The sequence below is a fragment of the Chlamydotis macqueenii genome, chromosome 4 (assembly GCF_036417535.1).
Source record: "Chlamydotis macqueenii isolate bChlMac1 chromosome 4, bChlMac1.mat, whole genome shotgun sequence".
Taxonomy (NCBI): domain Eukaryota; kingdom Metazoa; phylum Chordata; class Aves; order Otidiformes; family Otididae; genus Chlamydotis; species Chlamydotis macqueenii.
In genome coordinates, this window is record NC_141559.1 from 313,072 (window position 1) to 336,998 (window position 23,927).

General features: G+C 48.7%; 1 protein-coding gene across 3 annotated transcripts; it reads left to right on the plus strand.

Annotated features, from left to right (window-relative positions):
• Positions 1–324: 324 nt before the first annotated feature.
• Positions 325–23,313, plus strand: NDNF (neuron derived neurotrophic factor). Of its 3 annotated transcripts, none has more exons than XM_086746803.1 (4): positions 325–534; positions 19,451–19,639; positions 20,255–20,379; positions 21,252–23,313. In XM_086746803.1, exons 1-4 carry the CDS (start codon positions 515–517, stop codon positions 22,643–22,645), a joined length of 1,728 nt encoding a protein of 575 aa, XP_086602929.1. In that variant the 5' UTR covers positions 325–514; the 3' UTR covers positions 22,646–23,313. The 3 variants fall into 3 exon arrangements, with proteins under 3 accessions (XP_086602929.1, XP_086602930.1, XP_086602931.1); XM_086746804.1 differs by lacking the exon at positions 325–534 and adding an exon at positions 1,766–2,155; XM_086746805.1 differs by lacking the exon at positions 325–534 and adding an exon at positions 3,626–3,989.
• The last annotated feature ends 614 nt before the right edge of the window (positions 23,314–23,927 follow it).

A 23,927-nucleotide genomic window follows, 5' to 3' on the forward strand; every position in this document is an offset into this window, starting at 1 on the left:
ATATCCTTGGGATGTCATCTCGCTTCCTCTGAAATCACAAACAGTAATACCCTCTAAGAACAATAGCACTAAAACTGTCCTCGGGTTAAAAATAATCGGTTTGCCTGTGTGTGAAGCGCACAGTCTCAAGAGCTTTTGGGCTGGGTAGCAATATTTTACCTCTAATGACCTCAAACCGGAGCCAGCCATTTTTGCAGGCTCTCCGGAACGCTGCTGTGCCACGAATCGGACTGGAAGGCAGCTGCCTGCCTTCACCTGAGCACATCCCTCTCTGCTGCCTCCTGCACGCTCCAAAGGCTCGGGGAAAAACTAGTGAGATTGCGCTGGGTTTTCTTCACTAATTTTGGCTTTCTTATTTAGCCAGATTCTCCCGTTTTTGGATGATTGAATCTCTGCATCTTCTGCAGCAGAAGAGGAGCGCGTGCAGTTTATCAAGATTTTTTTTTATTTTTTTTTTTTTAACCGAAGTGTTGCGGTCGGAGGCAAACGATCCTCTACAAAGGAAGAAATCGGGATGCTGTGTGTCGATACCAGGTATTTTCAGTTTCTCTTTACGCATGCATAAATTAATTCTAAACTTCTGTTTCTTTCCTCCTTTCCCCAAACTCCTATCCTTGAACCTGTTTGAAAATGATAAATATACCTGTGAAATACGTAAAAATAGAGACATGAAAACAGAAGGATAACTGGATGGGGACTCCCATGGGGCTCTTTTTCTTAATCCTGGGTTTCTTTCGGTGAACTTCTATTTCTGAGCAGACCCTTGGGCAGAGCACTGGCTGGCTTGCAGTGAGCGACCCGGCTGCTCTCCGAGTTAACGGAGCGGGAGGTAAATGGCAGTAACTAATGGCAATTAGCAGAGGTCTCGACAGCGACGTGTCCCTGAAGACATGAGCTCTTCAGGGGGCTGTGCTGCCACAGAGCGAAGCTGCTCGTCAGCCTACAGAACATGACAATTCGCATCCCTCCACCAAGGCTTCACTGTCGGATTTGCTCAGCGGTCTGGGAAAAAAAAAAAAAAAAAAAAAAAAAAAAAAAAAAAAAAGGAAGGTTTCTTTTATTTTTGCTCCCCTAATCTGAAGTAGTAGGGAAAGGATGATCACCTTCAGGGAAATTACCCGTCAGTAATTACTTGTTTTAATGCTTATGTGGCTTTTGACGTTTTTATGACTGATGTGCCAAAAAAGAAACAAAAAGAGAGAGGGGTGTTGTTTTTTTAAAAGGCAAAGGATACTTTCTGCCCTTTCGTTGCCGCTTCCAGGTAATAGGAAGAAAAATGTCCCTCACTCCCTGAACCTGAAAGCTGCCTCTGATCAAAACGTGAGGAGGGAGAAGGTCGAGAGGTTGCATTTTGCTTCCAGCCCCATTTCCTAAATTGCGGGGGGGGGGGGGGGGGGGTGGTGGTAAATCCCCGTCCCTTACGCATCCTTCACCACCTCCCCGGCCCCTTCTCCTTCCTCCATCGGGGATGCTCCGCAGCGTTCCCGCAACCCCGACCCCTTCGAGCAGCGGGACCGCTGCCCCCCACGCCCCCCCTCCACCCATTCCCACGCAGGACCACACTTCCAAGATGGATGTTGAGCAGCTTCTGGCAGCGCAGGCGAGCACGGCACAAAGCGCGGAGCGCGCTCCCCCCCTCCCACCCGGGGCCGTGGGAGCGGGGCTCCCCCCGTGGGACCGGGACTCCCCCTCCCACCCCACCCCTCCCGTGGGCCCGCCCCTCCCTCCGCGGAAGGGCGCGGGGCGGGGCGGCCGCGCCCGCCGGGGCAGCAGCAGCAGCTCCGCGCCCCTCCTGCAAACTTTTGCCGCCTCCGGGAGGCGAAGCCGGGGTCGTGCCCTCGCCCCGGGCGGCGGCGAGTGCCCTAAGGGGGGGGCTCCCGGCTCTTTTTCCCTGGTTTTTATTGTTTTTCCTCTTCTTTTTTTTTTCTTTTTCTTTTTTTTTTTTTTCTTCCACGCGGGGAGGGCGTGGGGAAGGGGAAGGGGCTATAAAGCGCGAAGGGACCGTGCGTGACACAGTCCCCGTTGCAGTCCATCCCCGCCGGTGCGGGGGGTTTGGTAAACACCCAGCCCCTCCCCTTAAAAAAAAAAAAAAAGCCCCCCCCCCCACCCGCCTTCCCCGGGAGGGACAAGACGGAACGGGACCGGACGCCGCAAGGTAAGGCACCGGCAACGGGGCGGGGGAGCAGGGCCGGCCCTGCAACCCCCTCCCCAATTGCCGTCGGGGCGCGGTGCCCCCCCCTCCTTCATCCGGCTGCGGGACCCCCTCGGCCAAAGCGGCCACCCCCGGCTGCAGCGCCGAGCCCCTCGTCCTGGTACCCACGGCTTTTGCGGGGATGCTGCCGCTAGGACCCTCTCGGATTTGGGTTTTGAGGGTTGGGGGTTTTTTTTTACCCTCTCAATTTTTTCTATTTTTGCCGGTTTTTTTGGGGCTGCCCCCGGGAGCCCCGGCTTGTCCGCTGGATCCCGAGCACTGGTGCCGACCGGGTCTGTGCCAGGCAGACAACAGCTCCGGCTTCGCTAGCATCATACTTCGTTTTCAGGGGGACAAAAAAGAAAAGAAAAAGAAAAAGTGGCTACTAAAAAAGTGGCTACCAAAAAAAAGTAGATGGAAAACTCAAGGGTGGGGATGTAAGTGCTGAGGTTCACTACGCGCAGCTCGGGTCGTGTTTTTTATTTCAACCGCGCAGAGACAATGGCTCCAAAGCGTTGTTTAATCGCTTGCAGATAGAACTTTTATGTATTTAAACCTTCGCAGTTACGGGCTAGCGCAGACCGTTGAAAAGCAGGGATTCTGTGAGTGTTTTTGGTCTGGATGTATTTAACCTTGAGTGGGAACGTGCCCTGATTCCTCACACCGCGTTAGCTTGGTGCCAGGGATGAGCGTGATCTTGTCCGTGCCGCACTGCCCAGGGCACCTCCATGGGCCAGGCAGCCTCCCTACGGCCGATTTCGGAGAGCAGTTTGTGAAGCTTGTAGCCTCCCTTGGACTCTCGCTCCCCGCCGAAGGATCTGGTTAGCATCTCGTTACAATCTGTAATTAAAACGCATCGACTCTGCTCTTGTGGCTTGACTGAGCCGCAGGAGGCGAGCTCAGAGGGCAGGCGAGGTCCTCAGCGTAAATACGCAGATCTCCCCGGCTGGCTGTTTGCGAGCAGATACCGGGTGACGTTCAGTGACACGATCGTGGCACTGTGTCTCTGTCGCAGCATCCTCCGCTCTGGCTGCGCTGGCCGCCCCGTCCAGCTCCGTCTCAGGACGGGCTGCCAGCCTAGGTGCGCTGATTCCGCACTCGGTCAAGCTGGTGGAGTGATCTCTTCCAGTTTTATGCAGCTACAAGAGCAATTTGAGGGTGAATTCCTCCCCGGCGAGTGATTTATACACTGGTGACCCTGGCAAGGCACCGCTGGCTTGGTTTCTATGAAAATAGCGTGCGATGTGGTCAGCACCTCTAATTGTGCTGTAAGGGAGCTGGGAGAAAAACTTGGTGATTCTGTTCAGCCTACGTCGAAAATCGCTGATTCTTAGCTATTTTAGGAATGGCATTTTGGATTGCGTCTTGGCAGGAATGCCTCATCTTCCCCGCCTCGTTCTCCTGCCTCGTAGCAAAACGCATACCTGCACGAGGAGAGCTGCCGAGGTCAGCTTTCTAGTACTGCTAAGAGTCTCCGTGAGTACTTAAAGCAATGCCTAGAATTTGAAACTTGTTAATATTTGAAGGAGGAAAGGACTTTTAAAAACACTGAGAGATTTTTTTTATGTTCTAGTTTGACCATTAGAAATGTGACGAAGCAGAAATGCGCAGTAGTGTGTCACGTGTGGGTACGGCGTGGATGTATTTGGGGTCCTGTGGCTGCGTCGGGAGAACGAGACCTGTTCCTTGTGGACTTCCTGTGTCTGCGGATAATGAGCCCGTCTTAATTTGGAAGAGGGCTCTAAGACATCCGAAAAATCCCTTCGGCCGTGTCACGTTTCCGCGATGAGGACTGTGGGTACGTCACGCTGTCCTTGTTTCTGTGCATCCCCGGATAGAAAACCCATTGATTTTTTTTTTTTTTTTTTCTGCTGTGGAGGGTGGGCACCACAGTGTGTCATTGCAGCCCTGCCAGCGAGGCGACACAACACCCGTGTCCTGCGCCCGCCCGGGGACACACAGCACCCGGTGGCACCTGTGAGTGGTGACACATGCGTGACGCGTTGCTGATGTCATCGGCTGATGGGTTACCTCACGCCTCAGCCCCCTTGGGAGGGAGAGTTTGGGGTTTGGTGATCGGATGCGCAGTTTGAGAGGGAATTAGGACGCCGTGTGGGATGCTGATCTCATAGAGATAAAAATGGGCCCCTTTTTTTAAGAGGCCTGTCACGGAGGTGAGGTAGAGCTGTGCAGGATCGCCCCGCGCGCCTGTTTTGTTGTGGATGACTACTTCGGAAACACCAAGGCAGAGCATTTAGGTTTTCCCCAATGTTTATAAATACAATATGGTGCAAACTGTCAAGCAAGCTGTTCAAAATCACGTAACGCCTGTGCTGCCTTCCCTGTTCGGCTCGAATGCTTTCACCGCATACTCCGGCGTTCATCCGATGTTTAAAGCTCCCGTCTGCCGTGGTTTTTCCAGTGCACCTCTCCTCCTCCTGTGAGCCGGGCTGGGGGTGCGGTGGCACGGGCAGGATCGATACCACGGCTCCACTTGTGCCACAACCCACTCATTTGGCCCTGGGTCTCCTTTGCTGCTCCCAGCTCCTGGAAGCGTTCCAGCTCCTACGCCAAAACTGCGCGTAGGGGCAGAAATGGCATCTTCAAGTCCGCTTTGTCCTCCTTAGAAGGTTTGTCCACCTAAGGCTTGTCTACCTTAGAAATCCCCTGGAAAAGAAGGGATAAACTCCTGGGAGGTGCCCTGAAGGTAGTGATGAGTGGGTTAACGGAGCTGGGGGGAGCAGGGGCTCACCTTGGCTGCGCAATGGGGTGTCGGTGGCCCTTCCGCTCCCCTCTCATGGCTTCGGTAGGGCTGGATGGAGCCTGTTCGCCAGACGATTCACTCTGAAGCGTGCCAGCGTCTTCTGCCTTAATATGTATAAAAAGACGAGATGTTTATTAAACTCAGACCCTGCTTTTTCTTCTGCAATTTATGCTTCGAAAGGCTGGTAATAAACAGTTTATTAAAAAGAAATCCTGATTTATTTCTGCAAATGGTTACATTTCAAGCTGGTACCGAACGGTTTTGTAGGAGACCACCTTTTACGCTTCCCATGGCAGTTTAAAAGATTGCTAGAAAAATAATCCAGAATCTAAGTAGGTTTGGATAAAAGCAAGCCAGGACTGTACATCAGGCTATGTGGCGCTTTTATGCAGCGAAGCAGCGGATTTTACCGCAGAACATCTGGGTACTGGCTTCAGTTACAGCATGGATTTTAGTGGGATAACAAGTCTTGTTTGGCTTCGCGTTCATTTTGAAGTCACTAAACTTTATACAAATAATAAAACTGTAAGCCTATTACTTCACTGTTTTCAAGGGGCTATTTCAGTCCTTTTCAGGGTCTTACATCTTTCTAGAGCTGATTTTATTTTATTTTACTGAGTGAGTATTTATCTTTTCAGTCCCCGGCTTGCTTTCACAGGAGGCAGATTTACTAATTTGTACCGATGGAGGCACCAGAGATGGCGGGTTTCCATTCCACCTCGCCGAACGCGCACGTTTTCTGCATTAAGGACAGTCTAAAGAAAACTGCATATTTCTCCTTCAGTGCTTTCAAAGGGGCCGGTGTTACGAACATGGAAGCCTAGAGAGCTGCTGTGGTCCACCAGTTCAACCACTCGTGAGGGTTAAACTCATGGGAGAGGTTTTACTTTCTTTTTCTGTTTGATTATAAAATGCAGAGGAGAAGCATAGACCTGACTGAAGGAGGGAGTGTATAGACAGCCCATAAAGCTGATGTTTGCGTCGCTTAGGGAGAACTCGGTGTGATACCGAATGCTGTTGAGCTCTGTATTGTGGTGTCACTGACTGTATGGGCAGGAAAGGAGAATAAATCGGGATTACGTGAAAGGAAAGAGGGTATCTTAGGTAAACCAGGGAGAAGGGACTCAAGGACTGCTTGGGCTCCGCTAAATAACAAGCAGTGCGGTGAGCAGGCATCGCCTTGGAGAAAAGGCAGAGCGCAGAAGCCACGTTCCCCACTCATTTGTTTTACGTCGTGACTTAGAATACGCTACTTCTACGACAAAAATCTTCATGAGGTCAAACAGGGAGAAAAATGACTCAAATGAGCTAATGCTTCTGGATGGATGGAGCTTTGAAGGCTGAGGAGATGTTATGTTTGAAAACTTTAACAAGATGTCATTAGGAGAGGAAGCATTTGCCCTTGGATCGGGAAATAGGTCAGGGTAATAAATCATACGGAGCGAACGTGCTTAAAGCTGGCAATAAATTAAGAGGGGGAGAGAGAGTAAATATTAAAAAGAAGTTTGTTCTTTCGGAATTAATTTTCTAATTTGCAGTACCACCCACTGCACGGGAGAAAGATAAACATGAGCGCAGAGCTGTAACAGGAACCAGCCAAAAATCCCGTGACTGTGTCGATGGCTTTGGTTGCACCCCTGGGAGCGTGTCGGTCGCGTGGGACACGTCAGGAGCAGGCAAAGCATCGTCTTTTTCAGTTCACGTGCAAGATAGCTGATACTGTAGCTTCACCAATAAATGTGATGATCTTCTGGGGGGCATTTTACAGGGTGGGTTTTAAATGCCATTCGAGTAATCAACAACGCGAGGATGCAGGTGAATCCTGCGCCGAGCATCTTTCGCTGGGCTGCGTCCTTCCACCCGGGCAGGGGCGAGCGCTTGGGTCACCGCAGCGTTTTCAGCTTTTCTCACAGATAGCTCAAGAGCAAGTGGGGTTGTTTGGGTTTTGGCCTGCATCGGGACCGCTCTGGTTTTAGGGTAATTAAATTCAGTAGTCGGAGCGATGTTTGTTGCTTGCGTGACAGCTGAGATAAGAAGCAGTGGGTACTTACTGCGAGCACCTGGAAATCTGAAAAACAAAAGGCAATAATTTATCTCTCCTACTTCATTCCTCACTCCACGGGTCCGGATATGAGTGCCCCTCCAGCATGACCCTTGCACGCTCACAACGAGGCCGACACTTCCCCTGTGGTTTACAGGGGAAAAGCATTGTTCGCCTAATTGAGCATTTTTATTTTTAATTTAAGGAAAAGTAACTTTAAAGGAGTTGAAACTTTATTAGGATGTGAGAAAAATCAAGCTTTTCATCTTTCTCACTTTCAACTTGCTCAGTACCAAAACAGAGCAGCGCTAGACGAGCCGCTGCTCCTGATGCAAAAGCAGGCGGGCGGCACGACGGGATCTTCGCAGGTTCTTCGCACGCGTCTGCAGGGATTATTAAACAGGGCAGATCATTTTTACAACACAACCAGAATATCGTGAGGATGTGAGTGCGCTTTCTCTCTCTCTCTCTCTCTACTTTGTTTAGGTGCAGCAGATTTGCCGCTAATTTGTTTATAGTCAAACAGTCTGAATGTGCCTCAGCGTTTTGAAATCCAGAAACCTGATGCAAATTAAGCCGTTTACAGATCAGGATGATGATGGTGCGGGAAAGCCAAGCGTCTCGGAGCTGCCAGATGGTCTCTGGATGCGAAGGAAAACATCATCGAGCAGCTTTAACAGTTTCTAGTCCCCATTCTTTCTCTTTCTTTGGCTACTCAATCTGCATTTAATTCCCCATGGGCTTTTCCTCCCAATAAGAATTACTTCCTAGAGTATGATTTGTAGGACTAATAGGTTCTTATCCTTATTTGGGGAAGACCCTAGGGGCTCTCTCAAACTGATTTTTCAGTAATGAGAAAGAATGAATAAAAACCTGATAGTCCTGGGGAGTATCGAAGTTACAGTTTTGCAGGGAAGATTTAATGTCAGTCAATTAAAACTTACAATCCTGTTATATTACAATAGTAGAAAAAAATCATACTAGGAAAAATAAGGAGGTTTTAAGAAACTTTCACATCATGTGAACAAGTCTAATTTAATTTAACATTTGAATTAAGCAGGTATTTTAAAGCAAGAGTATAAGACATCTCTTGCAGGCGTGCAATAACAGAGCGGCAGGCTTGCGGAAAGAAACGCGCTATGGTAATTTACAGAGCGCGTTCTAATTCCCACTCATTTAAGAAAAAGCAGTTCCAAAGCATTTGTAAGAAAATCCAGGCAATTAGGGCTTTAACTAGAAAAAGCAAAATTCATACGTGAATTCGTAGTGCGAGATGTGCTTCCAGTAAGCCAAGACACGCTTCTGGCTCAGCCTTTTGCTCGCTGGGTTCGTGGCCATCCCCACTTGGGACTAGAGGCTCGGCGTGGTTTTTTCAGGTGGGGACTCTGCAGACCCTGACTTGTGGCCCTTGGCGAAACGCGCACGTGGGGAGTGAGGCGGGACCTGGAGGCGTCATCCTCGCGAGCAGAGCTCCTCGCCTGGCTCCAGCCCAAACCTCTTGGGCCTGCTGAAACGCCCTGATGGGACAAAGCACCAGAGAGCAGATACTTTTCTGAATGTACAGCTTTTTGGTTTTTACAATGCAGCATTAGTGCTGATGTTGAAATGGCACTTTGTCCACTAGCAGGGATCTCACAGCCACGTCCAGTTGCTAGCGAAGGGATGGGCCCAGAAGGCAGCGCTGGGTCCCACGCCATGGCTTCCCTCTTTGGGAAAGGAAATGCCCTTGGCACGCGTTTCAGCCACCTCTGAAGGCAGAAATTTTTCCCTCCTTTTCCCTCCTTTTCCCTCCTTTTCCCTCCTTTTCCCTCCTTTTCCCTCCTTTTCCCTCCTTTTCCCTCCTTTTCCCTCCTTTTCCCTCCTTTTCCCTCCTTTTCCCTCCTTTTCCCTCCTTTTCCCTCCTTTTCCCTCCTTTTCCCTGCCATCAGCCAGGGATGTATGGTTACCATAAGAAGGCCTGAAGGTTTTGGGGATGTTTGGATGTTCGCTCACCCGTGACAGTCTGACCTATCCACCCATATGTGTTCCCTCTGCTTTTGTTCGCAGTAACTAGATAAAGGACTAACCTTTCGCCTGCCAACCTGGACAAATAAACACTGGCTCAGCAGCAGAGTGGAGCTGAAACCAACCCTTTTGATAATCTGATTTTTCAGATCCCTTATCGCAGCTCTGCAGTTGACCCCGGCAGGTTTGAAACTCTTGCAGCACATCCCTTCCAAGCGCCCGTCTTTTTGCACTCGGGAAAGACTTTTCAGCTTGGTCACGCAGAAGTCCACCACTTAGAAAACCCAAAAAGTGTTAGAAAGCCACCCCGGAGGCTGCCAGCTCCCAAACATCCCCCTATCCTGCTTCGGTAGGATGGGCTGGTGAGCTGTGGTTGGACTTGTGGTGTCTTGTAACCTCTTCAGATGGGATGCGCGTCAGCTCTGACTGTAGGCCCACCTGTGGCAGCAGTCGCCGTGCTTTGCCGTCGCTCTGGACACGTACTGTTCTGCCCTTCGGAGGTGAATCCTTTCTCCCTGGAGACGTTCAGGGATGCTGGGTGAGCAGTGCCCTGCAGTGCCCGCCGAGTGGCTCGGGGCAGGCACGTGGGCTCCATGGGTCCGTAGCTCCTGCAGCACCTGGCCACGTTTGTCCCAAAGTTTTTGTCTGCTTCTCAGCAGCAGCGATGGCCTTGAGTCCCCACTCCCTGCTCTGAGAAATGCAGGGCAGCGAACGTCCTTCACTAGCAATTTTTATTAATACAGAGTTGCCCTCTATAGGAATCTGTGTCTTTTTTAAAGCAGGATGCTAAGGAAATAAATGTCAGTGGGCAAAATCTAGCCAGTGTGAGCTTTCCTGCTTTTTCTCACCCTACCCGTAGAAGCGGTGAGGCCAATCGTCCTCCCTCTGATGTGGTTCACGTGCGATGGGCCATCCTGCACTCCGAGCCGCCGTGGCCTCTGAGGAAGTCATCGGAGCCAACGATGCGGCTAAGAAGTTGCGTGTGCTGCTTTCTGGGGACGGTGGGGATCAGTGTGGGGGACGATACCTGCGCTGGGTCTTGGAAAGTCTTTGCTGCTGAGGGCTGCCAGCTCAAACGCTGGTAGAAATATCAATGTGTAAATATCAATATCTGTAGCACTGCATTTGATACTTTGAATTTTCAAACACTTGACAAACGTTTACATATTTCCAGCAACCCTTTTCCAAGGAGGGAAAATGGGACGCGGCATCTGTGAATTACCGTGATAGGTAACAAATCATTGTATGAGAGAGCACCTTAAGGGTTCCTTAGGGACTTGCAGGGCCTAAGATTTTTTTTTTTGCATGCCTTTAAAGCTGAAGGCAGTTAATATTAAAACTGATTCCGGTTTTGTTTAATCAGAAATATTTGGATTCTGATGATAGTTAAGGAATTGGAAATTTGGGGAGACTAGTTATCAGCACTACATGTATTACTGTGGTCGTAAGTAAAATGGGCTTGGCTCTCAATGGGATAGAAAAAGTCACAGTTTCTTTGAAGTCAGCTGAGGATCTGGATTACGTGATTCAGGTGTAACTAAAAACAACACAGAGATAAGATTGGAAAAATACAGGAAAGAACAGAATAAAATAGCAATAACTTTTTTCCCCTCTTCATATAAATTGTATTTTCTCCTTCTCCCATCTCTAGTTAACTACGAGCGTTCCTGGACTGAAAAAACCTAGAATCCAACTTTACAGTTGCACTTGGCGCCAGATGCCCACCACAGTTTCTATGTGAGTTCCCGTTGCTGTGTCCTTTGCTCCGAGATACCCACCACTCTTGCAAACCAAGCACTGCAGGACACCGTCCCAGCAGCGGCACAGGGATGCAGTTGCTTCCCTAGGGACCGGAGAATCGCCCCTGGGGCACGAGCACCAGGGCTTTTGCTGGACGTGCTGCCCTGCTTTGCTCTTCCAGCTGCTGGAGGGCTTTCTGGAGAGCTCCTGCTGTTCTGCTCCATGCTATGGGAGGCGTTACTGGTCGTTACTGGTTAGCCTGGAAGCACTGAGCAACCCTAGGCAGTAAAAAGGAAGATCTGGTTAAGTTGCAAATGAGAATTTCTGAGCAGCTGTTGCAGGCAAACCGTGTGCGTAGAGGTAGGGAGGTGGGCGTGAATACTGACGTACTGGGGCTGGCTGTGGTTTGTGACCCTATGTACACGTGTGGTGGTGCTCCTGACGCTGAAGAGCACCGCGTGTCTGATGGAAGCTGAGGAGATCAGCCTCTGTGCACTTCAGAGGGTTTCAAAGTAGTCAGCAATTTTCCCTTTTTTAATAATCTACCAGAAAGCAGAAGGGAAGAAGCACATAAGCAATTCCAACATGCTCACGGTGCGGCTTCCCACAAAACATCAGCGCTGTGGTTGCTGCTGGAGCAACCGGAGGCTCGGCTTCCCCCAGCTCCTGTCCTGCAAGTCACACCGGTGACCTGCAGCCCCTGGCCTGTCGTTGCCTCTCCCGCACCTCCCTGCCCCTTATTTTCTCCCCTTTAACAAACACCTTGTTGGCGCAGGCAGGAGCGGTGTTCCCCAGGCCCTAGGACGGCTCAAGCAACTTTAACTCCTTCGGTCATTAATGAGTTTGGTTTTATGTTTTAGCGCTTTCCGAAGCTCTTTCTGACCTCCAGCCGTAAGCCCCGGCGGTTTGAGGAAGCAACAGCAGGATGCACGGACCCCGCTTCTGCTCCTGCTCTTTCTCATACCCTGCCACTCCAGTCACCCCTGTCCCTCGTGGGTTTTGGCAAGGGCGCTTGCTCGTAATGTCATTCAGAAGTATTCCAGAGAACCAGTGGGAAACGCCGTACCGAATACCAACGGGCTTGTGTTGGTTGTAATTTGTAATTGTTCGTATGTGTTCCTCCCTGCTAATCCCCTTGCTGAAATTCATTATGGAGAGGCAGCCACATACGCTGGGAGAGCTGTGCTGAAGGCAGAATGACTTGGCCGAGGAAAGTAGCTATTGTTTTATGATTAAAGGAAGGGATTATATTGGGATTTCCTTGAACAAGGAAAGTCGCTGCCCCACTTTTATTGCTTGTAACAAGGGGATAATAATTACTCTCCGTTATAAAACACCTCCAGATCTCGCGATGAAATATTTGTGGTAGCGCTGCGTGGCATTCAGGGTTGGTTATCTTAAATGGCCTGGAGTTGTGCAAACTAAGATTTCTCTGCCTTATCTTATTTCTCCTACTGGGGCTCTTACCCTGCTGAGACTATGGAAAAAATTCCCTTTCTTTGAGTTGGGCGTCTGACATGAGATTTTGCCTCTGGAAGAGCCAGTATCTGTGATGCTTGCCCTCTCTGGGATTTTGTACGGGCTTGGGAGGATGTGCAGGTATGAGGGTAAGGACACCGGCCAGCCCGTGCCGGAGCGGCCGAGGGAAGTGGAGCTCTGCACGGGGCGGGGGTGAGCTGCCAGCTGGCTGTTACCCAGTGCTCCAGCCCATCGCTGCTTCCCGTGCCGCTGCCGTCCCCTCGCAAGGAGAGGTACGAGAGAACAACAGAGCATTGTACTGGAGGTCGCTGGGGACTCGCTGTTTGTTTGGTTTTGACACTCACCGCTGAGTTGCATGGGTCAAGATGGCTGTGAAGGAGAGAAGCGCTGGTATGTGGTCTCTGATTGAAAAAAGAAAAAGGACTAGGCATTTCCTCAAGCGTCCCAAAAGGCATCTCCTGGCTCAGCTGGTTTTCTGAAGCATCCAGCTACCACCAGCTCCAGGATGGCGATTTCCATGTAATCAGAGTTGAATCTGTTTCCACTAAAAGTGGAAAAATAAATAAGGCTCAGTTCAGAAATGAAATAGCCCATGTAAAATTTGATTTTTGATACCATATCTCCCTGAGTATGTTTGCTTTTCAACATATCTAATTTGAGACAGCTTCGCGTTTTACAATGTTCCCCCTTCGTAGTTAACCTCTCCCCTACGTTGTAGTTCGTTGCCACTATTGTTCATTAAGATTTGGTGGAAATGTACCCTTATTTCTTCATACCTTCTTATTTTTACATAGTTGGATTTTGTTTTTCCCTCATGCTACTGCGTTTTGCTTTGCTAAAATAATACTCTCAGCAAAGGAAAGTCGTGGGTTGAATAGGAATTGCAAGAGGCGGTCGCTTAATCCACAGATTATTGACACGGTGGACCCTAAATGCTTCAAAGGCACCATTATAGTCCGTCGTGTCCGTGCGGACTTAGGGAGCTTTAATCCACGGATTACAGGTCCGTAAATGCTCCTGCCCTCCCAGTTACAGCTGGTCCTGCCAACGGGAGCTGCCACATCAAACTGGCTGCGGTGCTGCACACAAATATTTCTCTTTAAAATCCACAAAGACAGCGATACGCCCTTGTGTCCCTGCCAGGGCTGCGTTCCTCCTTCCCACCCCCGTTCCATGCGGAAGGGCTTTGGGCTGGTGCACATCTCTGGTGGAGGGGGTGGCTGCGGCTGTGCTGGCCGAGCTGCTTGCAGCCCTGCCTGGTCTGTGCTTTTCCCCAGGTACGAGGCAGGACCAGACAACAAGTTTTCAAGAGTGCTACTTTTTAAAAAAAAAAAGGAAAAAACATCCCAAATGAAAAGCATACCAAGCGTTTTCCAGATCCTTTAGGGAATAGTAAGTATTAGATGGAAAGCCTTCACTTTTCCTCTCTGATCTCCCCACTAAGCAAACAAACCAAGGAGTTCCCACAAATACTTAAAATTTCAAAGGCGTTATTTTTCCTTGTTTGCAGGTTAAAAATAACAAACTGTACTACAATTAAAATGGGTAGGTGCTTTTAAACTCCTCTGTTGCTGAGGTGATAGCACTGTGTGCTGAGGTGCGTGTATTTGTGTTACCTGTCTCTGGAAATGAAGCGCATAATGGCAAAGCTCACAGCCTCTTCACTTGCAGCATTCCTATAATAAGTCAAAGTTGTCACACAGTGCCCTTTTATTTCCAAAGCTGGACTTAAATAGCGTCAATAAATCTACAAACAACTTAGGAGATGCAGGCTGGGTAAAGAAAACAACAACAAAAAACCCCCAATACACCAGAGTTTAAAAATAGGGCGTAAGGAGGATGAAAAGTTAACCAGCCGTACAATAAAAAGAGAAGAAACGCAACACAAAAGCAGTGTGGCAGGCAGTGCCTTGAAATTATCCTCACTAAATTACAGTCCTGCACTTTCCACCCTCTGTAATTAAACATTAGGGTTTATTTATTCCAGATGCATTTGCTTCGACTAAACCCAGGTCTTTTTGCTTTGTTTTGTTTTGTTGTTGTAAATCCTTTACAGGTCTCTCTGACCTGCAGACAGCTGAGAGGCAAAGCAAATGACTTCCACAGATCAGGGCACCGGAGGATGACTTGTGATAGCACTAGCGTTGCGCGGGGTGAAGCTGATACCCCTGCTCCCTCTTTGTGGAGCGTAGGCACGTGCAGTGACACTGAGCCTCCCTGTGACTGCGCGTCTGTGCGGGAAATAAGTGCACAACGAAGTCCCAACGGGAGTACACAACTGCTTGGATCCCAAACAGCCAAACAAAATGGATTCTGGGCTTGCTGGGTGGGATTTCTGTGATGGGACCTAAGCGGGGAGCCTCTGATACTTCACGGGGTACGCCCTGCGTGACCGCTGCGTTTTGCTGGGAAAAAAAACTGGCTTGCTTAGCGCAGACAGAAAACACCGTAGGCTTGATCGGTGAAATAAAAAATGGGGTGATTTTATCTTCCCCTGAGGCCGCCCGTTTCTGCCTTTGGTTGAGCATGCGCCCACCCTGCTGATCCTGCAGGAAGAGCCTGCGAGGTGCTGCCGCAGCTCCGGCTAATTTGTCCCTCACCTTGGAACCTCAGCCAGTTGCAAATGGCGTTATCCTCTCCGTTTCTGCTTATAATTGCAGTTTACCTAGATAACTGCAGGCCTTTCATAGAGATGAAGTTTGTTACGAAAAGGTCTCAAAGGCTGGACAGAGGGCTTGTGTGCATCGGGTTTTGGAAAGGTCGGGTGAGGCTCGCTGCCCAAGTGGAAATCGTTAGAAAGACAGGAATTAATTGTAATCATCATAAAACCTGTGATCCGATTTAATTATAATTTTTATGTGTGTGCTTGTAGCTCAGGCTGGGTGTCCCAGCGGCTGGCGGACAAAACTGGGTGGCCTTGTCCAGCTGGCAGGTGGGCAGGGAGCAGCCCTACCTGGGAGGAGATGGGGACCTAGCTCCCCGAAAGTGGGTCTGTCTGCAGGGGGGAAAGAGAAAAGGAAAAAAAAGGAAAACTTTTTTCCCTCTTTCTTTTGGAAATGAAAGAATATACGAGCAAGTCATATTTCCAGTACCTAAAGGGGGCCTACAGGAAAACTGGTGAGGAACTTTTGACAAAGGCAGGTAGTGATAGGACAAGGGGTAATGGCTTTAAACTGGAAGAGAGCAGATTTAGGTTGGATATAAGGAAGAAATTCTTCCCTGTGAGGGTGGTGAGGCACTGGCACAGGTTGCCCAGAGAAGCTGTGGAGGCCCCATCCCTGGCAGTGTTCAAGGCCAGGCTGGATAGGGCTGTGAGTGACCTGGTCTGGTGGAACCTGTCCCTGGCCAGGGCAGGGGGGTTGGAACTGGATGATCTTTAAGGACCCTTCCAACCCAAACCACTCTTTGATTTTTTTAAAGATGTGTTTGAGTGTTGCTCTTGTTGCTGCCCTACAGCTGCTGGTGTCTGCCTACGCTGTCCTTGTCCCTCCAAGCTGCGGTGAGCTTTCACCTTTCATTTTGTGCTGTGCTCAGGGTTGCCGCGCAGGCAATGTCAGCGTCCTGGCACAGCCAGGCTGGTGATCGATCCCTTTCCCCTGTGCCAGGGTGTGACCTCCTGGGGTGCCAGCTTTGTCCCGTACCCGCCGCTCTGCCCCCGCTTTTGACCCCCTAGCCAGTGTCGGCCTCGTCAAGTGGGACCAGATGGGAGTTTTGCCTTCACATCCAGATTTAAGTCTCAGTTTAGAGAAAGTATGGGCGAAAAGCAAGAGGTAAAGATGAGCCATTAGAGGGCACTTTTGCAATCCTGGAGAAGGAAACCGGTGCTTATTATTTCACTTTGGACTGTTTATTTTGGTGCTCTCTTAAATTCAGTGATAAACAGCAGGCAAATCCTGCCAGTCAGCAGGAATAGATCAATAAAATATTGACTCTGAGTTTAGAAGGAACGAAAGCAAGACGAACTTGTAGAAAAAGGAATAAAAGGCATTTAGGAGGTGTAACAGTCTGGAGAATAAAAGAATCACACAACATATTTCACAGAATTTGCATGGCTTTACAGCGTAGCGCTTAGGCCTCGGCCTGTACCTGGCTTCTGAAAATGAAACCGGCTCGGAGCACGGCGCACCGAGACAAGCAAATTGTTTGTTGGAAGTTTCCGAGGGCTGGGTAGGAGAGCACGAATTCACGTGCTCGTATCTAGTAAGTACATTTTCTCGGAGACTCTGCCAAAGATTATAAAACTTTTCTTTTTCAGGAACAGCTGACAACTTTGCCCGCTATTTCATGCATGGGATGGGCCGCTGCTGCTGACCCAGGCTGGGCAGGCATGACAGAAGTAACCTTAATGCGTCTTTTGTGGTTATTTTAAAGCCAAAATGCTTTTACGGTTAGATAAAGAAATCGGAGACCAATCTGTACCTCGTCACTACACCCATGGCTGTTAATGGGGACAGAAACGCTGTCTACAGGAGTTTTTAAAGTGGATTAGCTTGTGAAATTATTTAAGAAGTGAAGCTTAGCCTGGGTAGTCCTGTAATCAAAAATCGTTTATTTTAAGAGAGGTTACATTTTACTGGGACTGACTATGGGAATACACAAGATTGCAATTTAAAGGGGTTCACATGGAGGACGCTGTCTGCAGAAAGTGTCAGGGCTTCCTACCTAAGCAAATAATCCGCTGTAGCTGTCGTGATTAAGTTGGAAAGAATTTCTTCCCCGCTGGCCAACGATAATACTTGAAAAATCAATAAACAGCGTGTTAGAGCACACAAAACTCATCCCGCTTTCTGCAAGTGGAGGTTTCTGCTGACTTGGGTGACCCAAGGCAGCAAGTATTTTGACTGACGATCTTTGCTCCCAAAGGTCAAATGTTGTTAACTTTGCCGATACGGATCAACACGTCAGTCTGAATTTGAGGAAATATGTCTGTTGTTGTCAAAAGCTAAGTCAGGACATGGGTGGGAGAAATTTTGACAAACGCTGGGAAAGCTAGATCAGGATTTAACTGGAAGTAGCAATTGCATGTCTTAGGTAAAGCCCTTCAGTCTTTTCCCTTCCGTAGGGCAGAGCTCTGCGGTAACCTGTTATTAAAACATCCCTAACAATAACGAAGTGCACAACAGGAGCCCTGTGAGTGCTGGAGATAAAGCGTGCCAAGCCCTGCAAACAGGGAACCGTGGCCCTGTGTTGCTGTCCCCAGGTGACGGCTGAATAAATAAGGGTGCAGCCTTCTCCAACTTCTCCAAATCACTTTTGGCAGCCTCGGCTCGGGCAGGGCTTCCCCGTGAGACGGTGGGGCCATCAACCGGCAAGCGATGGCTCCTCTGTGGTCTGCATGCCCACCTGGTACGTGGCCGCAGGGGAAACTCTGCCAGGTGAACCTCAAGCATTCACTTTCATCTTTCCTGTGGTTTTCCACTCAGGAAAGGGAGGATCTGGCTGCAAATAGAGGAATCTGTGGTGGGCCGGGGAGGGAGAATGCTCGGGAAGGTGTAGCAGCCCTTGGTGTGAGCAAAAGGAGGTGAAGATAAAATTGCATCCTGGCGAGGGAGTTTCAGTATGCGTCACTTGCGGCTTACGGTTGCTTTGTGGTTTGCTAAATGTTTTCTTTTCCCTCTTGCATCACTGGTTTCTGTAGAAAAAAAACAGAAAGATGAAGGACAGGGACCAAGCTGGACAGCACGAGTTGGAGAAAACAGGAGGAAGCGAGGGGGGGAATGAGCTGAGGTAACGGGGCCAGGGACAGCGGAGAGCAGGGGAGGAGGGGGTGAGCCGGGGGACCCGCGTCCTCGGTGGAACGCGCAATTAAATAACAATGTTAGAGGCAGAGGAAGCAACATGAGGGTGAAAATAGTCCTCCACGGGCCGTGTGGGTGTTGGGAGACCTGCTGTCCTGCACGTGGACAGTGGTGTTTGGCCGTACTTGGAGCAGGATGGACGGCAGGACAGGTAGATGCCGCAGCCTCCTCTCTGCTCCCAGCCCAGTTTTATTGCAGCACTTCTCAGGGAGCTTTATGTTGGCTATTTTTACATAAAATCTTAGGGAAAGGTCAAGTGGAGGGGGAAAAAGAACCCCCAATCTCAACAGCAGATTTGATCTTAAAGGTAAAAAGAGTTTGTTGTAAAGTCATAGTTAACTTACAGTGCAGCGCAAGGAGCGGTGCACGACCGCACATTGAGCCAAGTAACAAGGTAAAACTGTTCCTGCCAGCTCGGCTTTTTATTATGCTTCTCCCCAAAGGCAATGCCTAACGCAGTTTAGGTAATGGCCTCAACTTCTTTCTTCTAATTTTAAAAAATGTTATTGTTTAGCAATTAAACTCGCTATACTCGTACCAGAAATGGGCTTTGTTTCCCCCCTAGCACCCCCCCATACCAGAGCCATTACATATGAGATCATCTACTGTACGGAAAGGAGATTTCCAGCCTGTCCCACTGTATATGTCAGGGTAGTCATTACTGACCTAGTTGTAGACATAATAATGAAAGGCTGAGATTATGAATTATTATGCCTAATTTGTAAGGGATTCTCTGCTTTTGTGTTTTGCAATTCCCATCAGGCTTGAGGATTAAGCTCTGCATGCTAATACCAGTGTGTTTGGAATATGCATGGGTTTGCATCACATGTTTTCCTAATTCCCTATTTTTTATAAAGAGCAATTTCACTGGAAACACTTACTTTTCAAAGGGCTGTTGGAAGCCCAACCAGAATCTGCTAAGGAAAGTGAAGTCGATGCAGCCTCCACCGGCTCTGTGCTTACCCGAGCTCCCGTGTCCAGCGAGCTCTGTTTCTGCTATGGCAAACATCAAACCTTAGCTCTGAGAAAGTACGTGGAAGGCTTTTGCTCTTTGTTAATGAGAGAGAGAGATGCCAGTTTGCAACCAGTGGGCGGGTTTGCTTTCAATTACAGTTCAAGATGGAAAAAAAAATCTTATTTACATACTTCATCCAAGCGCTGTGACGATGCGAGTCCTTGCAATGTGTATTCCTAGCACTTGCACAGTGAAGGTGCTGGCAAAACATCCAGCGCATGCGATGTTGTTATAGGTAAACCCGTCCTTCAGCAGTAAATCAGCCCGCGAGAGCCACAGGAGTTTGCAGCTAGCTGTGTCAGTGACCGCGGGTCGCGAATAAACCGGTGCTTGGCCGCGGTCTTGCCCATCAGCGTGGGAGGAGCTGGCGGTGGTTCTTGCAGCCCTTCTCAGGTGGGATTCCCTGTCGTTGCTGTAGGATGCTCCTGCTGCGCTGCCTGCCGCTGCTGCTGCTGCTGCCGCTCAGCTCCAGGCCCCAGAAGTTCCCCACCAGAGACGAGGAGCTCTTCCAAATGCAGATCCGGGACAAAGCATTTTTTCACGATTCAGCAGTCATCCCAGATGGAGCCGAAATTAGCAGTTACCTCTTCCGAGACACCCCTAAAAGGTATTTCTGCCCAGGTCAAGTGAGGAAGTTGTACTTTGAAGACAGTAGCTTTATTTGCTGGGTGTTTTGAAATAGAAATTGGATCCAAACCAGAAAAACAGAAATGCCAGCGTTCTCTCTGTAACTGTGTGAGTTTCCATCCCAATCTGGCCTCCCCAGCTGAGGGTCTATCCGATTTATTTGATTTCTGGGACAAGCCCAGATCTCCCACAGGCCGCAGAAGTTCCCAGAAGTGGGGCCACTAACCATGTCTGGAGGCAAAGGGAGCAGGAAGGGAATTAGAAACTACAGGCTTACCCCACCACACTTGTCTCTCTTCATTATTTCATATTGTGCTTTAAAGAAGCAACGCAAACCAGACTGATCTGAACTCCCCACTTCCCAACCTCAACCCTGTGGGTCAGAAAATACTGAGGTTAGGGGAAAAACCTGAGGCTCTAAAGAGTTCAAGGCCTTCACTGCCCTTTCCATATTCCCTCTGCACATGCTTGCCTGTGGGTAATGCTTTTGCCTCTGTTGCCCCACCAAGATCAACTTTGATCATCTCAAGTCAGGCCCTGCCAGTTGGCTGCCATCAGGATTTATTGCTGCGTGGGTCTGTTAACCTTCCCCCAGGTATTTCTTTGTGGTTGAAGAGGACAACACTCCCTTAGCAGTGACGGTGACACCATGCGATGCCCCTCTGGAGTGGAAACTGAGTGTGCAAGAGCTCCCAGAGGAAGCCAGTGGAGAAGGTTCAGGTAAGAAACCACCAACAATTTCCCTTGCGCCTCAGAGACCTGCTTTTCTCCTGGATTCGAAGCCCCTCAGACCAGTCTCAGTGTGACACTGAGTTGCACGGCAGGCCCATCTTTAGCATCTCCTGCTGTTTGGATCTTCAGCCCCAGTCCTGCTGTTGTGCAGGAAACTGGCAGCAGGTAGCAACAGGAGAAGGAAAAGGGCTGTGAAGAAGTAAAAATCAAAGCTGAGGTTGTAGTTACAGAGAGCGCTGGATGCCGGCACAACAAACTGTGTTTGCCCAGAGTAACTCGGCTTCACGGGGGCTTCGCTGTGAGCTGTATACGCAAGATAAGAACTGGAGAGGCAGGGCTGGCATTGCAGCAGGGCTGAGCTCGCTCCTTTGAGGGGACTCGTCCGTAGACGCGGAGTTTATTTGCAGATAATCATATAACTGCTACTGAGGAGAGAAAAGGTCTCTGGCTTCCTCTCACACAAGTGCTAAAAGTCATGCACACCTTTGGCCTCCGCCGTATTTAGGCACAAAGTTTTAGGGTGACTCAGAGGGCAAAGCCAAGGGCCCAAGCCCAGAAAGAGGCAGCGGAGTCAGTTCCCCCGGGGAGCTGTGTGGCATCTCCAAGTTGCCTGAAGCAGTCTAGCACAAGGTATTACCATTCACAAGACTCCGTTAATACTGGTCAGGTGCAATTTGGTTTTAACCCGAGTGCCAAACCAGTTTCCCTCTCTGATTTGACAGAAGTATCTTCCTCAGAAGATAAACCCTTCCTTTTTCATCTCACTTTAGTATTTTATGCCGAAGCGTCTGTTAAGAGTTTTATTTTCTTGTGTTCACAGATGGTGTCTGTACAAATGCTTTTCTTTGCTTGCAATCTAGGTGAACCAGAACCTCTTGAGCAACAGAAACAGCAGATTACTAATGAGGAAGGCACAGAGCTGTTCTCGTACAAAGGCAACGATGTTGAGTACTTTGTGTCCTCTAGTTCCCCATCTGGCTTGTACCAACTAGATCTGCTGTCGACAGAGAAAGATACACATTTTAAAGTGTATGCAACCACTACTCCAGAATCAGACCAGCCTTATCCTGAATTACCTTACGATCCCAGAATCGATGTCACTTCTCTGGGACGTACAACGGTGACGCTGGCGTGGAAACCAAGTCCCACTGCCTCCTTACTGAAACAGCCAATTCAGTACTGCATAGTTATCAATAAAGAACACAACTTCAAAAGCCTCTGTGCTGTTGAAGCCAAGCTCAGTTCTGACGATGCCTTCATGATGGCTCCAAAACCAGGTCTGGATTTCAGTCCATTCGACTTTGCCCATTTTGGCTTTCCTTCAGACAACAACTCTGGCAAAGAACGTGGTTTCCTAAAATCACCATCCAAGTTTGGGCGTCAGACATCCTCAAAGCCAAGAGTTGACCTGCATAAAGTTTGTATCGGGAACAAGAACATCTTCACGGTGTCAGACCTGAAGCCCGACACGCAGTACTACTTTGACATGTTTGCAGTAAATACCAACACCAACATGAGCACCGCGTACGTTGGTACCTTTGCTAGAACGAAGGAGGAGGCTAAACAGAAAACAGTCGAACTGAAGGATGGCAAAGTTACGGATGTATTCATCAAGAGAAAAGGAGCCAAATTTCTACGTTTTGCTCCCGTTTCATCTCACCAAAAAGTCACCTTCTCTGTTCATTCATGCCTGGATGCTGTTCAGATCCAAGTTAGAAGAGATGGAAAACTTCTCTTGTCTCAAAACGTGGAGGGCGTGCGGCAGTTCCAGCTTCGGGGAAAAGCAAAAGCTAAATATCTCATTCGGCTGAAAGGAAGCAAAAAAGGTGCTTCTATGCTGAAGATCCTGGCTACAACAAGGCCTAACAAGCAGTCATTTCCTTCTCTTCCTGAAGATACGCGAATCAAAGCCTTTGACAAACTCCGCACATGTTCTTCAGTCACGGTGGCGTGGCTGGGCACGCAGGAGAGAAACAAATTCTGCATCTACAAAAGGGAAGTGGATGACAATTACAACGAGGAGCAGAAGAAAAGAGAGCAGAACCAGTGCTTGGGTCCAGATACAAGGAAGAAATCTGAAAAGGTTCTCTGTAAATACTTCCACAGCCAGAACATCCAGAAAGCAGTGACCACAGAGACAATCAGAGGCCTGCAGCCTGGCAAGTCCTACCTGCTGGACGTTTACGTGATAGGGCACGGCGGGCACTCTGTGAAATATCAGAGCAAATTGGTGAAAACGAGGAAGTTCTGTTAGTGCCCCCGTACACAGAAATATATGGAACTCTGCTCTGAACATTATGCTACTTCCAAGAATATGGATCGACTACTTGCACAGCTGAGAAGTTGTGACCTGTATTTGTACTGTGTAGAAAAGATATCAACTTGTATATTTATGTTTACATAAGTAATGGTTTGGAGGAACTGAGGCTGGTGCTCTCTGGTAGCATCTGGCAACGGTATAATCGTCTGTCCGGTGACCTACGTGTGATGCTCAGTGTATGTCCAAGGTAGCAGGAAACCTGGAAGGCCCTGGCCCCCCTTTGCTTCCACATTGCATGAACTGCTTCTAAATTATTTTATACTGAAAAGGCTGAGATACATCATTCGTCCACCTTGTCCTTCGCACACAAAACTCACAGAGATACACCCTTTCTCTCAGTGTAGATGGTAGGGTTTCTGTAAATTATTTTATAGAGTCTTGGTTTAAATGTTTATGTTTCTATGATTGTAAACTATTAAAATCTCTCCCCGATAAAATATAGATCTAAACTAAGTATTAACTGGGCTGCACACGAAGCAGTTTCATTGCTAATGTAAATTCTTACCTAGCTGATTTTCATGTTTAAATACTGTATGTATTTCATGTACAAAGTTGCCATAACGTTATATTCCTGTACATAAAATTAAAAATATTAGATTATATATGGTTTCTTTTTTCTTGACATCCTAAGGGGGCAAACAGACTTGAGGACAGAAGAGGCGTGTTGAAACTTGAACTGAATTCAGCTAGGACGCGCCTCTCTTCTGTTCTTTGTCTTTTTGGGCAAGGTGGCTGAAGTCCAGTAGAATTACTGACATTACTGAGTCAGGTAAAAGCGCAGGCCGTTGACGGAGGGGTGTTTGTGGCTTACTCTGGGTCTAGAGCCATGCAAGCACTAAAGGAGCTGAGCAGCACAGAGGAGCTTTGCTTGTCCCGGGTGAGAATGGATCCTATTTCATCACGGTTGCTAGTGCTGCCAGCCCTTCGCAAGGAGCTGAGTTAGGGAGACCGTACAATTCCAACAGATAACACACCAGAGAGCCAGCTGTTATTTTTGTTAGATTATCATTGAAAACATTGGCTTTCTGGATGCTGCTGGTTTTGACAGCAGCAATAATAAGCAGAGAGGTTTGTTTGGTTTTTTTTCCATTGACAAGAATGGTAGTGCTAAGAAAAAAAGGTGTACTTTCATTTAAATTGCAGTTATTGCCATTGTGTAGATTTCTTTAAAATATTAAATGTCTGGATCTCATCTTTTCTGAATTTTCTTGTTTTT

Bases quoted from the DNA above. Each gene is read 5' to 3' on its own strand.
- NDNF (XM_086746803.1), top strand. From the start codon at position 515: ATGCTGTGTGTCGATACCAG. The intron at 19,640-20,254 runs GTATTTCTGCCC...ACCTTCCCCCAG, and splicing joins TTCCGAGACACCCCTAAAAG to GTATTTCTTTGTGGTTGAAG. The intron at 20,380-21,251 runs GTAAGAAACCAC...CTTGCAATCTAG, and splicing joins AGCCAGTGGAGAAGGTTCAG to GTGAACCAGAACCTCTTGAG.